Source organism: Seriola dumerili, unplaced genomic scaffold (genome assembly GCF_002260705.1).
Source record: "Seriola dumerili isolate Sdu_G_001 unplaced genomic scaffold, Sdu_1.0 BDQW01000003.1, whole genome shotgun sequence".
Lineage (NCBI taxonomy): Eukaryota > Metazoa > Chordata > Actinopteri > Carangiformes > Carangidae > Seriola > Seriola dumerili.
Genome location: NW_019174258.1, coordinates 4,148,762 through 4,163,196, shown reverse-complemented (window position 1 = coordinate 4,163,196; position 14,435 = coordinate 4,148,762). Strand labels below are relative to the sequence as shown.

At 39.7% G+C, this 14,435-nt stretch overlaps 2 protein-coding genes across 5 annotated transcripts; one reads left to right on the top strand and one right to left on the bottom strand.

The window, feature by feature from the left end:
• Nucleotides 1–413: 413 nt before the first annotated feature.
• Nucleotides 414–9,292, bottom strand: ppm1g (protein phosphatase, Mg2+/Mn2+ dependent 1G). 4 transcript variants are annotated; one of them, XM_022745859.1, is made up of 14 exons: nucleotides 9,162–9,292; nucleotides 8,725–8,861; nucleotides 7,801–7,870; nucleotides 7,419–7,504; nucleotides 6,993–7,122; nucleotides 6,613–6,724; nucleotides 5,918–6,120; nucleotides 5,460–5,641; nucleotides 5,223–5,354; nucleotides 4,312–4,414; nucleotides 3,358–3,489; nucleotides 3,024–3,153; nucleotides 2,598–2,697; nucleotides 414–2,126 (listed from the first exon to the last, which is right to left on the bottom strand). In XM_022745859.1, the coding sequence occupies exons 2-14, from the start codon at nucleotides 8,833–8,835 to the stop codon at nucleotides 1,929–1,931; spliced, it is 1,689 nt and encodes a 562-aa protein (XP_022601580.1). In that variant the 5' UTR covers nucleotides 8,836–8,861; nucleotides 9,162–9,292; the 3' UTR covers nucleotides 414–1,928. The 4 variants fall into 4 exon arrangements, with proteins under 4 accessions (XP_022601580.1, XP_022601597.1, XP_022601570.1 ...); XM_022745876.1 differs by having other exon boundaries at nucleotides 5,475–5,641; XM_022745849.1 differs by having other exon boundaries at nucleotides 1,929–2,126; nucleotides 9,144–9,292.
• A 906-nt stretch (nucleotides 9,293–10,198) lies between these two features.
• Nucleotides 10,199–11,950, top strand: mis12 (MIS12, kinetochore complex component). Its single transcript, XM_022743762.1, has 2 exons — nucleotides 10,199–10,633; nucleotides 11,638–11,950. Exons 1-2 carry the CDS (start codon nucleotides 10,214–10,216, stop codon nucleotides 11,905–11,907), a joined length of 690 nt encoding a protein of 229 aa, XP_022599483.1. The 5' UTR covers nucleotides 10,199–10,213; the 3' UTR covers nucleotides 11,908–11,950.
• Nucleotides 11,951–14,435: the final 2,485 nt, after the last annotated feature.

Genomic DNA, 14,435 nt, shown 5'->3' with positions numbered 1-14,435 from the left:
TCAACCCCTCTCTCCCCAACTTCCCTGTCACTCTCACTGTCCCTATCCGAATAAAGGCAAACTTTGCTTTGAATTGCGGCATATTGAGCCTTTAAGTAGACACAACATTAAAAGTAGTTAGCAGCTTCTTAAACATGAACATGATGTGACGACTTTGTCATGTCACAAAAGTAACTGAAAAATATATGCATTACTGTCGTGTAGACGACACAAAATTCATTTCATTCATCCTATGTGGCGTTTAAATAGTTTATCAAGATGTTAAGCAGCAACTTATGCCTGAAAAATGTTTTTGTCACTTAAGTTTGTTCAACAGAAATCGCATCTATGAACACAATTTCACAATAAAAATAAATATAATGAATAAAGGCTGGCACTGGTTGTTTTTAAAGAAACACACAGGAATACTGTTATCTCATTATTTAAAAAAATGTATTGTATGTACTTACATACTGGTGTCAAAAGAGTATGCACCAAAATGTCACATTGACTCACAATTACAAAGAAAAAGCATTTTCTTTTTCTTCAATTACGTAAGTATTGAAAAAACTATGTACAGAAAAAAGGGCATGGTGACGAGATAGTACACTAGAAACAAACTTACAGTCACAACAAGGTTTTAAATGAGGCTTCTGCAAGTAAAGAAAAGAATCTTCTAAACAGTTACATTGTCTTGGTGCTCTGAACTTTAAATTGTATTTCCACTCAAAAAAATAACCTTGTGCATCCTCTCCACAGTCCAGCATCAGGGCGTTTTCAGGGTGTGCTCACAAAAAGGATTTTCTTTTAAAAAACTGCCAGAGGACTGATTCATCAAAAATGAAAAATATGACAATCTGTGTGGAAATACTTTTTAAATAAAACATGTTCAAGAGGTAATCTTAAAAAAAGAACTTTCAATGGAAACATGGCGACAGACAGGGAAAGTAAATAGGGTGGAGGAAGGTAGAGTCCTAGAGACGAGCTGTATGTGGATTGCCAGTCCAAGGCTTCAATCAACACCTCTCTCTCCTCTCTGGATGGACATACAGAGACACATAAGACTTGTCTCCGTTTCCCTGCTATCTCTTAAAGATGAAAAGTACAGTTGTTCACAAAACCCTGGCATCTTTTCACCATCTGGAAATTTACAGATTTCAAATCAAGACAAGACACAAAGTAGGAATCAAAAGAAAGGCAGGATCATGGTGATGTATGGGGTATCATGTGACCAACAAGACAAAAAGAAAAAAAAAAAATAATAAAAAAAAAATCCTCCCATCTCAATGGTTGCTAATGAAAAAAAAAAAAAAAAGAAAAAAAAAAAAGAAATGGCAAAGTAGAGCGACTGGAGTAGTTACATTGTTCAGTTCCTCTCTGTCAAAATGTGACTCAAACAAACTGCCCCTGAACAAATTCAGGGTGAGACATCAACATCAGAGAGGAGACTAAAACAGGGCATCAACACATTCAGTGCAACACTAGACTAGCATCCGCAGTCTCACGGCATCATTAAGTTTCAGTTTGGGCTACAAAGGACAGTAATATTCTGTCATTCAAAATGTTTTTCCTAATGTTACCTTTATGCAATGCCAAGCTAGAAAGTTACAAATTCATGGAAAGTGATGTGCATGCCAGTGAGTGTTGAGTCTGCCGCCTCTGAATTTAAAAAGTTAAAGTGTGACCAGCTTCTTTCCAATGAGACCAAACAAAAGAAATAACTGGAGGGGCCGTTAAAGTGAGAATCCACCTAAAACAGAGGACAAAAACTATACTGATGATCTTAGTTCAGCTGATCTTTGAGCATACATATAGCATTTACAAATTCTGTCTTAGGGTGAATTGATGTTTGTGAGGTAAGGATTTAATTTTGAACAGAATGTGTCTCTGGGTGTATCTTGGGTAGACTGGGACCAGCTGCTCCCCCCTGGGATAGTTTCTCTTTTCTTTTAGTCACTTTTAGCCTTTTTGCTGTTTCCATTCTCCTCCAGCTCAGTCCCTTCTGCCTCCTCCTGGTGCTTCCTCTTCTTTGTGTCATCTGACTGAGAGGGGGACGGGTGTGGCCGGAAGCTGATGATGATGCAGGTCATGTTGTCACATCCTGTCCCATCTCCAGATGTGTCGGGAGCCAAACAGTGGTCCACCAACTGTCAGGAGGACACAGGGGATTTTAAATTAAAGATGCAAACTATGGACAATGTTTGGGAGTCAACTAAGGCTACAAGTTAGATAATTCGATGACGACACATTAGTTTTAAGTGACTGATAGGATACTTCTTTTTAGAGAAAAATCAACCATCTAAATCATCATGCCTCTATCGGAAAAAGGAAAGGAGAACACAGACACATTTGAAGTAGCTATTTAACATTTACAAACAGCTTATAGAGTATGGCAGTGTTTTGTGTCCATTATAGTAGAAACTGACAAAACAAGTTTAAGATATACATTTTTCTACACCGAGTGTACACTACATTACTTTTACTTTCATGTCTGAGAAGATATTTTGATTCTAGTGCTCTGGATCCAGTTAAAGAAACCGTCACCCACTGATTTATTAACAAGTGACCATTATGTAAAAGTGTCAAGTGTGTAACAAGTATGTACAAGTGTCTCTCACCTCTTCCACTATAGATGAAAGGGGCCTGGCGCTGCCACTCTGGTCTGGTTTGATCCTCTCACTGATGAAGTCCACCACCTCCTGACTGCTTAACACATTCCTGCACACATGGAGACAGAACTTACCAACAGTGACAAATCAAAGAACAAACAACTTCAAGCTCATAAAGTGTCAACTTTCAGTGATCAAAACAGTTTCATTGTGTTTAATTTAAATTAACTGCACACTCACAACAAATATACTGCTGTATAAATTTGTCTCTCTGGAGGTACAAAATTCATTGTTTAGATTGAATTCTTGGCAGCTGGGTTCAGACTGATTCATCACTGGCTGTCTGACAGATGTTTATAAGTGTGAAGAAGAAATTATGATTCCTTTTGAAAAATACAGTACAGGGACACACGTCCAACCACCACCATTACTCACCAGATGCCGTCGCAGGCAATGACCATGAAGTCGTGCTCCTCGTTTAGTGTCAGAACTTTGACGTCCGGCATCGCAGAAATCATCTGCTCCTCTGGAGGCAGAGCCTTGTTCCTTTTATAGAAGTGGTCACCTGAGAACCAGAGTCCAGATTAACAAATGTTAAAAAGAATCTAAATCTGTGTTTACAGATGTGGTCATCTCAGAAGAGGATAATGTGCAATTGTGATTTGAGCTCAAAAGAGAAAATATCTATACTGACCAAGAGGTGCTATTAGTTTAATTGTGATGATTCTCACAGCACTAGTCTAAAAGTCACACACAAACTCAGTTATACCAATAGCTCTGGAGAGGTTCAATCCACCGTTGACCCGTCCGTCCATAGTTACTTTCCCTCCAGCGTTTTTGATGCGAGCTAGTTCCACCTCGTCCTCTGGTTTGTGGTCGTACGACATGTCAACAGCTTTACCTACAGCAACACAGGAAGGGAGCGCTTACATTTCATATAAGATAACGGCAAAGTCTCTCATTAAAAGATCTTCCACCACGATTAGCTGTTGTGCAGAACATGACATATCACCTGATTATAGAGAAAAAAACGAGGCCTTTATGGGAAAAAAAAACCCACCTAATGTGTAAGGGGATATGAACAATATAGTCTCTTCAATCAAACAAGGTCAACATTTCAGCAGATTTTAAGCATTTAAGTGACATTAAACATGAAAACCAACTGTGGTTCCTACTGAGAATATTTCTACATTCATCACATGCTTAGAAACTGTCCAATTAAGGTGTTCAAAGTTTGAGGTCTCCCTGGTGGCACTAGTTACACCTTGCATCCGTTTCATGGTACAACTGATGGGGTTATAAAATAAAACAGCAGAGCAAACAAACATAACCCACCTAATGTGTAAGGGGATATGAACAATATAGTCTCTTCAATCAAACAAGGTCAACATTTCAGCAGATTTTAAGCATTTAAGTGACATTAAACATGAAAACCAACTGTGGTTCCTACTGAGAATATTTCTACATTCATCACATGCTTAGAAACTGTCCAATTAAGGTGTTCAAAGTTTGAGGTCTCCCTGGTGGCACTAGTTACACCTTGCATCCGTTTCATGGTACAACTGATGGGGTTATAAAATAAAACAGCAGAGCAAACAAACATAAAATGATATAAGATTTCTCTCATAGACACCAGGCTGAAGTTCCTCCGTTTATTTAATATAGATTTTACAATAACACCGGTATCAAAAAGGTAACCTGGCCCCAAATGTTTCTGACTTACCGCGTTCAGACACCACACAGCGAGAGTCTCCAGCATTGGCCACGATCAGCTGCTTCCCCCGGATCAGAGCCACGACAGCTGTGGTGCCGCTGTCTGAACCAGGCTGTGAATATGTGACAACATTGTTTAAATTCCATGATGGCTTTCACTGACATAAAATAAATAAAAGCTTGCAGGCATTTTTCAGCCAATTAAAAAAGAACAGAAAAAAAGGCAACCATTAAAACCCTCTTTACCATTTACACAAAGTCATCACAAATAATTGAGTTTGGCTTCTGCAGCTGTGCGACTGTCCAATTTATTGCAGGCTGTTTGTTGGATTCATAGCTTAAAACTTCAGCTGTGTTCTTTAAATGGCTAAAAACAAACAACTATTGCTCGTTTGGCCAATTCGCATCAGTGAAAAGAAAAGTTTCTGGTCATTTCTTTTAGAATCACGGGGGAACAATACAATGCTTTTATTATGACTACTGAACATTTACATTTAACAACTAATTTATGACAAGTCTGTTCAAGTAGTACAAGTGATCAGTGGATCGAGGTCATAATATCTTTGTGATCACCATCAATTCATTGTATCGGAGGTTTTCATAGAGTCGAGAATGCAGCAACAAATCGACAGCCTTGAAAACAGAAAGTGTGATTAATCAGTACATTAACTCTGCATTGTTGTTCCCCCTCTCAAGCTGACATGGTCACTCTCAATGATTATAACAATCATTCTATAAATATTTTTGAGCTCCACTCTTCAGACTTGCACACTACAATTCAGCTTTTAACTCAACATCTAAACAGTTATTAAAAAAATCAAGGCAACCTATGACCCTGAAATGAGGCCCGATATGTTGACTGGACTGCATGTAGTTGGTAGCAGTTAACTTGTCAGATGCAAAGTCCCCCTTTGTACGCACCTCCTCCTTGCCATCCATTCCAGGGAGACACATTTCCTCCTCCTCTTCATCCTCAGAGTCTTCCTCTCCTTCCTCTGTATCTTCCTCTTCTTCCATCTCACTGCTATCACCTTCTTCCTCTTCACTGCCATCCTAATTAAAAAAAAATATATATATATAAAAAGTTATTACAATGCTTATCAAAGACAGTGACCTTTCACAGCCAAGGAGAAATTTATTTTGATCTCATGCTCTCACCTCTTCATCACTGACCTCCTCCTCCTCTCCTTCCTCAGACTCCTCGCTGTCATCAAAGAACCTGGACTTTGAATCTCCAGCAGCCTTGGAGGACAAAGAGGAGCAGGAAGGACCTGCATCTCCTTCTGCCTTACTGGCCTTTTCTTCTCCATTGGAGCTTCCTGACTCTCCACAGTCAGCTGCTGTCGAGGACAAAGGCAAGGTGTTGGACAAGAGTAACAGAGAGAAAATAAGAGGATAAGGGCATTAAGGAGAGGGCATTTAATAAGTGCCACTTCCACACACTTTAAGATTCTTTCTTTAATGCTTGTTAGCAGGTAGACCTCATACTCATTTCAATATTGTAGATTGTTTTTAACTACATTACCATGACTTTTTTGGACATATTTTTCATCTCAAGTCATGTTTTAGTAGAAAGAAATGTTGTTGTTGAAGACTCCTGAGTCTAAGCTCTGTACCTGCACCACTGCCTTCAGCTCCTCCTATTCTCCGACAGGCTCGCAGCTTAGACCCACATGCTGCTCCTTCAGCATTCTTCACCTTCCCGTTGCTCTCCTCCTCCACTTCTCCGTTCAGCCCCTCTTTCTTCTGTCCTTCCCCACCTTCCCCTTTGTCTCCTGAGGTCTCAGCATGTGGACAGGAGGCCTTCTTAGCAGCCGCACTAAGAACAAAAAACAGAGGAAAGAGGAAATAAAGGGGTCAACCACATGAAGAATTTTAACTGCTGTTTTACAAACCTATCATCAAAACCCTGGATTCACTGAGTTACAGCCAAGATACAGGTATCTAATGTAATGGATATGGCTGATTTTCACTGAATTCAAACATACAGATCACACATCTGTATGTTTGATCAACATCAGAATATCAACAAAAGTTTGAAATACTGAAAATAAAAAACAACTTTTAAAAAGGTGTCATATGATTCTGTCATCACCTCCTAGATGTAATATGAGTCCTGTTAAAACAGATTGGTGTAGCAGGATGTTTAACAAGGCGAGGATCAATTTTATGTGTAGACCAATGGGCTATAAAATCTTTAATGACTTTACTTGTTGGACTTCCATGAGGTTACCAAAAGATGCACTCTTCTGCAAAAAGTAACATTTTCAGAAAATGTTATTTTACTGGCTGTTGAAGTGTATGGATCTACCTGATGGCGGAAGCGTGTTTGACGGCGTTGCGGTTCTGGCCGTAGCGCACCAGCAGCTCCTCTATAGTCATTGTGGCCTCCTCATGGAGCAAAGCTGCCTCCTCTGTGTCCACTGAAAGGAGAACAGAAACCTGAACTCAAAAGTTTTCATTTTGATTTGAAATTAGTTTTTATCCACAGTTCAATTATTCATTCTCACAGTGATTGTGTTTTATGTCACGTCCCTGTTTTCTTTTGCAGTGTTTTTTCAATAATTATGGTCATTATTAGTTTTTTATTAGTATATTTTGATATGCTGGATGTTCCTGATTATGTTTCTTACCACTGACATCCACAACGAACGGACAATGCTATCTAAACGTTATTATGGGTGTACTCACAATCATCCTCCTCTGCCACCTTTTCAGTGGGTGGCTCCTCAGTGGGCCGTCCAGCAATCTGGACCAGCTCCTTGATGACTTCCTCTGTGGTCATTCTGCTATCGATGGCCAAGAAGGCATCCTCCAGTGCCTGGAAACGACATGCAAAATGTTTTTTTCAGTAAAAGTCAAGTGGCACAGTGTAATATTGGGTTTAACATTAATAAGATTCATGTTGGGGGTCTCTTCAGAAAGTGTTCTGAATGTGTTAGGACAGTGGCACAAAGAAAAAGAGGTGACCACAGTGATGATACATGGAATATTCTAATCCCACCTAAACTGTAATTATTCCAGAGCAGACCTACACACCACTGGTCATGATGATCTTTGTTCTGTCAAACTTGTTGAAGATGTGTAGGCCAGGCTGTTACCTCTACAGTGTCTCACCTTTTGCAGTTTGCCGTCTTTGTAGGTCTTCTGCTCTTTGATGATGTCAGGAAGGTACTTTGAACAGTACAGAGCCACCTCTTCTCCTAAATGGCAACAGCAGGTAATATAAATTCTCAGGATAGGTGTGTAGTACTCAGAGAGGTGTGTAAAACAAACAATAAAGGGGGAAACACTACACAAAAATGGGCATTTTGTGCTCCAAAAATCGAAAAGGAAAGAACATTGGTGTCTCTGAGTGGAGTTTGTGTGGGCAGTGCTTGTTGTGCACTGTCAATGTTAGAAATACTGTTGAGTGTTTAGCAAACAAATGCTGTAAATGGTGCAATATATAGTGCAAAATACTATAAATAGAAGACTTTTTGTACACTGTGCACGTTACCTCCATGTCCGTCATACACAGCGAACATGGCAGTCTCCTCATCAAACTCTAGGATACAATTATGAGCATCCTGTGAAACAACAAAGACAAAAATACACATCAAAATACAGGCATTTACTAATTGGCACAGTAGCATAGCAATCAAAGTCTTTTCTGGTGTAAAAAAAAAGGCAACCTGTACATTTAGGAAAAGCAAGTAAGGGGATAAGATGATAAAAAAAATAAATAATAAAAAAAATAAAATAAATAGAGATCCTTGCATACCACCTTCAATCACTGTCATGTAACATAAATACATTTAGTGGGCAAATGACTGTCAAGCAACAAAGAGCCTTGTGTTGTTATTCTTGCACATGTTGATACATGTCTTTGCACTTAATTACTCACATGCATGCACCTAGCAACCAATTTTAGCTATTATTATTCTGCAGATAGCTGATGCATTACATCCAGTTGACTCATACATGATTAGACAATGTGTTTGATTTTCTCATCAAAAATGACTTAACATAATAAGACAAAGACAACAGATTTTCAAATGCTGTCAGCTGCAGTCAAGTACTTCCTTCACAAACGAGGAGACAAGGGTCACACAGTGGACATCAATTACATGCTCTTGAATGCTGAGAGTTAGTGACTACAATGTAACTCAGCATGCAAAAAACACCCTGAGGATGAATTATGGATTTCAGCCATCACTGCAGCTGATGCTGAGGGAGAAGCTGGTTTAGGAGTGTGGCGGACTTTCAGTGTACTCTGGAGAGACACCAACCAGCTGCATTCAAACAAACCTATACAGAGAAAAGCCTCACACCCCCTTCATCCGGCCATTTATAACTCAAGACACATTTTCTCCTCGCAGAGTTCGGGACACAGGGCGGCAACATGGTTGTCTTTGATCCGGTCCCTCATTTTCCGTCTCACCTCCATGGAGACACGCCAGCCCTGCATGGCAGAGAAGCCGTAGCTCATGTTGCTGTTGCCGCCATCGGAAGAGGTCTTAGTCGTGTTAGGCTGCGACAGATAAGCCCCCATGGTTGTCGGTTTCTATGGCTTTACACCTAGAGAGAGGATGACACGGTGGAAACATCACATTTCAGCTTCACACGAAGAGGCGCACGTACGACCCAGAGCATTTGTCGTACTTTGGCTGCATTAACCAGCCTGGCTAGTTACGGTTGCTAGCTAGCTAACGTTAGCGACACCACAACAAAAAAGTAGACGTATCCGCAGCTAGCTAACATCACCGAGCTAACAGCAGCAAAACCGGCTAAACTTCCAGCCGTAACCTCTGCCCCCACCAGGCAAGCGGCTGCGCAGCTGCACAAACATCAAACACTTACCGCCCACAGTGGATTTACCTATTGTGAAGGAGCAGGATGAACTTGTAAACGGGCCCCGAAGAGAGAGATTCACATAGGAATGACCACACGTGTGGAAGCAGGAGCCGCTATCAACACAGACCAAGCGAAGAGAAGCAGCAGCCGAGGAGGAAGTGAGCGCGCTCGCGCATGTCCCTTTCGTCCCACCGAGGAGGCGTGTCCGAAGCGTGCGTCTTACGTCAAATGTCAACCGTTTTTAAATGAGCGAAGGAACGTTTTAAAAACAAACGGTGTACTCAGATATTTTAAGTAGCTGTGCCAATGTAGAAATACTCTGCTACAAGTAAACCTGCTTTCCTTAAGTAGTACAAAATTGAATGAATCTCAAAATGTACATCAGTTGATAAATATAAGAATTCCTTATGCAGAATCACCAATTTCGTAATAATATATAAGGGCTGCAGCTAATAATCATTATCGTTATCGATTATTGATTCATCATTTTGTTCAAAAAGTGTTTGAAAAATAAAAATGCCTCTTCAAATGTTTTGATTTATCCAAGCGAAAAGACCAGCATTAACTCCTCTCATTTAAGAAGATGGAACCAATTGTCAACAATTCTAACTTATCCATGAAGACATATTTTATGTTATTACAACTGTGTTACTATATTTTCATAACTGTTTATACAGCGGCCTCCACTTATGGGTGTACGTAGGAGGAACTATAGCTGTTGACAAATCTATTCTAATCTATTCTATTTTACTTATAATGTTTTATAAACCATTTATTAAATGTTATATTGATTGTAACCTATAAAAAGGGGTCTTAAGTGTTGCCATGTTTAATAGTTTTTTTTTTTTCAGTAAGATGTCTTAGAAGACCTTGTCTAATTGAGCGAATGTCATCGTTTTTTGCTCTTAATTGATTTTTATTTTATTTTGTAACACAGTTTATTCATCACTACTCATTCCTCAGTTAGACTCCATACCGGTTGGTGGCAGTACTGTGTATGTATGTACTTATTTAATAAACGTCCTAGAAACGTCATAAGAGGAAGAAGGGAGAAGAATAAACGTCAGAGATTCAACATGGCGCGGGAAACCCGGGAAGAAAATGAAATGGATGTAGGCGGAAAGCTCGATGCAGAGATGGACAGTCTTTCTCCGTCATATTTAAAACTGTACGAGGCACAGTTTTTCGGTTTTACTCCCCAGACCTGCATGTTACGGGTCTACAGCGCCTTTCAGGACTGCCTGTATGACATTTTACCCGTGGTGGAGAAGGTCTGTGTAAGGCAGCTGAGTAGAGGCGAGTCGGAAGGGGCCGACGAGCTGCTCCGGGCTCGGGCCAGGGAGTGCAGCCGGAAGCTACAACAGTTCCTCGAAGAGCGGTTCAAGCAGCTGGCGGAGCGGATGGAGGCCCTGCTGGTCAACCGCTGCTTCTCCGTGCCGCCAAATGTCCTGCTGCCCGACGACCAGTCACACAAAAACTGCCCCCAAGACTTACAGGTAGGTGGAGGATGAGGTTGTAGTTCACTAGTGGGAGCACAGCCCAGTGTGACAGGCTACTGTTTCATTCGTGTATTTAGAAATTGTGCTGTACTGTCTGTAAATGTTTGGACAATCTCTGTTGCGGCCGTTTATTTCAGTCTGAAGCACTCGCTGTGATGACAGAGTGGGGTTTGTTTTGGTGATTTCACATCCATGTTGGCTGAACTGGGGGTTGTCCTTTTTATACATAAAGTTAGTCGCCATCAAGTTCTAAACATTACAGAAGTAAAATGACAGGGCTACAGTTCCTATACTGTTCACCCGATATGTCTGTAAAAACTCTCAAATTAAAGCTTTATCTCTGTAGCGTTATTGTTATGAGACCTCATATTCCTCTGTGACTACATGTCTATATGTGTTCTACATTAGTCCTGCAACTAACGATTCATTTTATTACAAGTTAATCTGCTGATTATTTTCTCGAGTAATCAATTGTTTTGTCCATAAAATGTCAGAACATTGTGACAAAATGTATGAGTACCTTACTAGCTTTTTCCCAAACGGAAAACTCTGGGATGTGGTTGAAAGTAACTTTAAAGCTCATCCCCTTTATACTCATAACAAAGTATCGCCCTCACCCTGTACTAGGTCATTGTATGTGTAACAAAATAATCTCAAAGGTCGACTTACTAATGGATACTGGCTGATGAATATTTTATGTATTTTTTTTTTTCTAAACTCTCAGATATTGATGTTGGTGTCACCGTCAAAAATCCCAAATCAGTTTTGCTCTACTAATGAAATTGAATGGTCTTTTAATAATATACTGCCTTTTTTGTATCAAGCATTTATGTCTCACTCCAGTTTTTAGGGTTTTCTTAGTATTGATTGGATTGTGTATATGTACAGTACAGCCATTATCAGATGATTTATTTCTACAGTTTTCTCATAATATCTGCAGATGTCATAGAAAACAATACAGTAGTAATGTATCTGTCTGTGATTTACCTGTGGTCCTCCAGGAGGTGCTGAAGCTGGAGTCGTCCCTGGCAGACCTCCAGAGAGCATATGAAGCAGAAGTTTGTGCCAGACAGGCCCTGCTAGCCGAACTGGAGGAGCAGAAGGAGGTGCAGAAGCAGCTGGATGGGATCCTGACGTGGGTCAGAGAGCTGCAGGCGGCCTGGGTGAAAGAAGGTAACGGCAACTTCCATGAAAGTTTCCGACTGGCGATTGAGTCAGTAAAGAAACTGCAGGAGGCCGTCGGAGAGGTCTACAACAAAGGGCCTCACTGAACTGATGTTGTGGAAATTCTGCAATAAAGTGAATTCGCAAATAGCAAGTGTTTCAAAGAGTGAGTATTTATTACAATCTCTTTTTTGGGGGTATTTTGCCTTTATTACGGTGAGACAGACAGGAAAGGTGGGGAGAGAGAGGAGGGACGACATGCAGCAAAGGGCCACAGGTTAGACTTGAAGACTAAAACGTGCTTTTTATTGGCTGTATGACTATCTATCTTAATTTAATCCCAATAAAGCTGAGTAACCTAAAGACACAACAGCAGCATCAACTAACAGTAGTTAGGTTGAACCTATCCACAGTAATGTAATGTAAATAATGAAGCAGATCGATGTGGTTCTGTGTCAGTTTGACTGATTTATTTGTAATACTTTTTGTCATGCACCTCCTCTTACCCTCACCTTTACTGCCCTGGACACAGTGTGAACTCTCTACAGCAGTAATGTAGTTCAGCACCACATTGTGTAGCCTCAAAAACTCATTCTTTTTGTAACTTAAAGGTGGTGGTATTTGTTTCATTGTCGTTTCACTGGACTGCATTAGGTTGTAGTGGTGTTCATGATATTGTGTCCACCCCCTCAAGAGGAAGAGTTTTAAGATACAGTGATTCACAGCAGGTGGCGCTCTGTGCATGTTGATGGCACTCACCCAGTCTAATCTATCCACACTGTGGTATAGTTTTACTTTTATGTTGAAATGATGGATGCTTCATGTTCAATATCTGAATGAGCTGAAACACAAGTTACATTTTATTTAGGAAATTTAAAGTGGAAGACATTGGTTGAACAATTTCATTTACAATTCTGGAAAAACATGCTGTTAAAAGTTGCCTAATTATTTATAATAATTTCACCAGTTATTTAGAATTATTATGGAAAAGTTAACTAGCTCAGTGCACAAACTAGGCTATGCACTGTGCAAGATCAATTTGGGGTTTTATTAATTAGGAAGATCACTATAACAGTTTATACAGCATAATTAGGCATAGAAATGGACAACTAACAAAACTAGTCAATCAACTGATAAGTCAAGTACAACTATTCTATTTCTGTTAATTAAAAAAAGACAGTCATTTGATGGTTCCAGCTTCTCCGACGTGAGTGTTTGCTGATTTCTTTTACATGCAGGATATTGTAGTAAACCGAATATCTTTGGGTTTTGCACTGTTGGTCGGACAAAACAAGATATTTGAAGACGATAACTCGGGCTGTCAGATATTATTACTGACTTTTATATCATTTATAAAGTAAATAACAGATGAATCAACTAAACGATGATTAGTTGCAGATCTGTTTGACACCCTCACTAAATATGGCATGCATTACCAGATAGTGAATATGTAATATTCAGTATTTTTAATTGGCATAATTATTTTTTGTTCATTGTGTATGAAATGTGCAGTTAAAAACTGACCAGAGATGCTTTGTAACCAGTAGGGGGCAGCAACTGCATATCATACTCATTTAATGTATCATATGCAGTAGTATTCATACTTTGTATTTGACTTCAGTGACACACTGTAAATATGTTTTTCTTCCACTAATGATGAAAATAATACATCTGTGCTTCTGGATTTTCACAGCTACATAAATTAGGCCACTGGGGGCACTACTGTTTTTTAAAAATAAATCTTTTTAAAAATAATTCTTCTGTCTTTTGCGATATGATGCATTGCACAACTTCAACCCAACATTAATACGAATACTACAGGGCAACTGCAGCAGAATTACAGGGTGGAGTAATAATTGCCAGGCAACGTCTCCAGACTTAATAATAATTTGTGAAAACTTTTGACTGGTAGGCATTTTTTTAGTCATGAGGCTCAGATCTAGGGTTAGGCTGGTCATAATCATTTTAAAGTAGGGAAATTAATTTTAATGGTGGGGAATCGAAGGACACTGCTGTAACTGCCTCTGAACTCTGGGGCAAGTGAAAAGTGAGCTGCAATCATTATTATATATAATCAAAGGTAAAAACTGAAAGAACGTCAGCCTGTGGTCCTGGAATAATCATGTAAGTAAAAATGATCCCTAACATAAAACAGTTGTAAGTGTAATTTCTAGTGTTTATCTTTTATAGCTGCAGCCAGAAGCTGTGATTGGTATTTGCTGACGTCAGATTTACAACAGCAACACTTGGAACTGAGAGAAAGTACATAAACAATAACAACAGGTCCAGTGTAAACAGTCAACATTTGTTTTAGCATTCCTGTGTGTGTGTGTGTGTGTGTGTGTGTGTGTGTGTGTGTGTGTGTGTGTGTGTGTGTGTGTGTGTGTGTGTGTGTGTGTGTCTCTGTGTGTCTCTGTGTGTCTCTGTGTGTCTCTGTCCCACCTGCCTGTTGTGATAGACTTGAGGAACGATCAGTCCAGATGGAAAGGTGTGAGAACTATTTCTGTTTGTGTGTGTCTTTATGTGGTAATTAGACCAGTATGTCTGCAGCTGGGAAAATAAATGATCTTACAGGCAGTGACTGGATTTTACTTGGAGCATTTTCTTTGTGATGAAAATGACAAAAAAACATCAT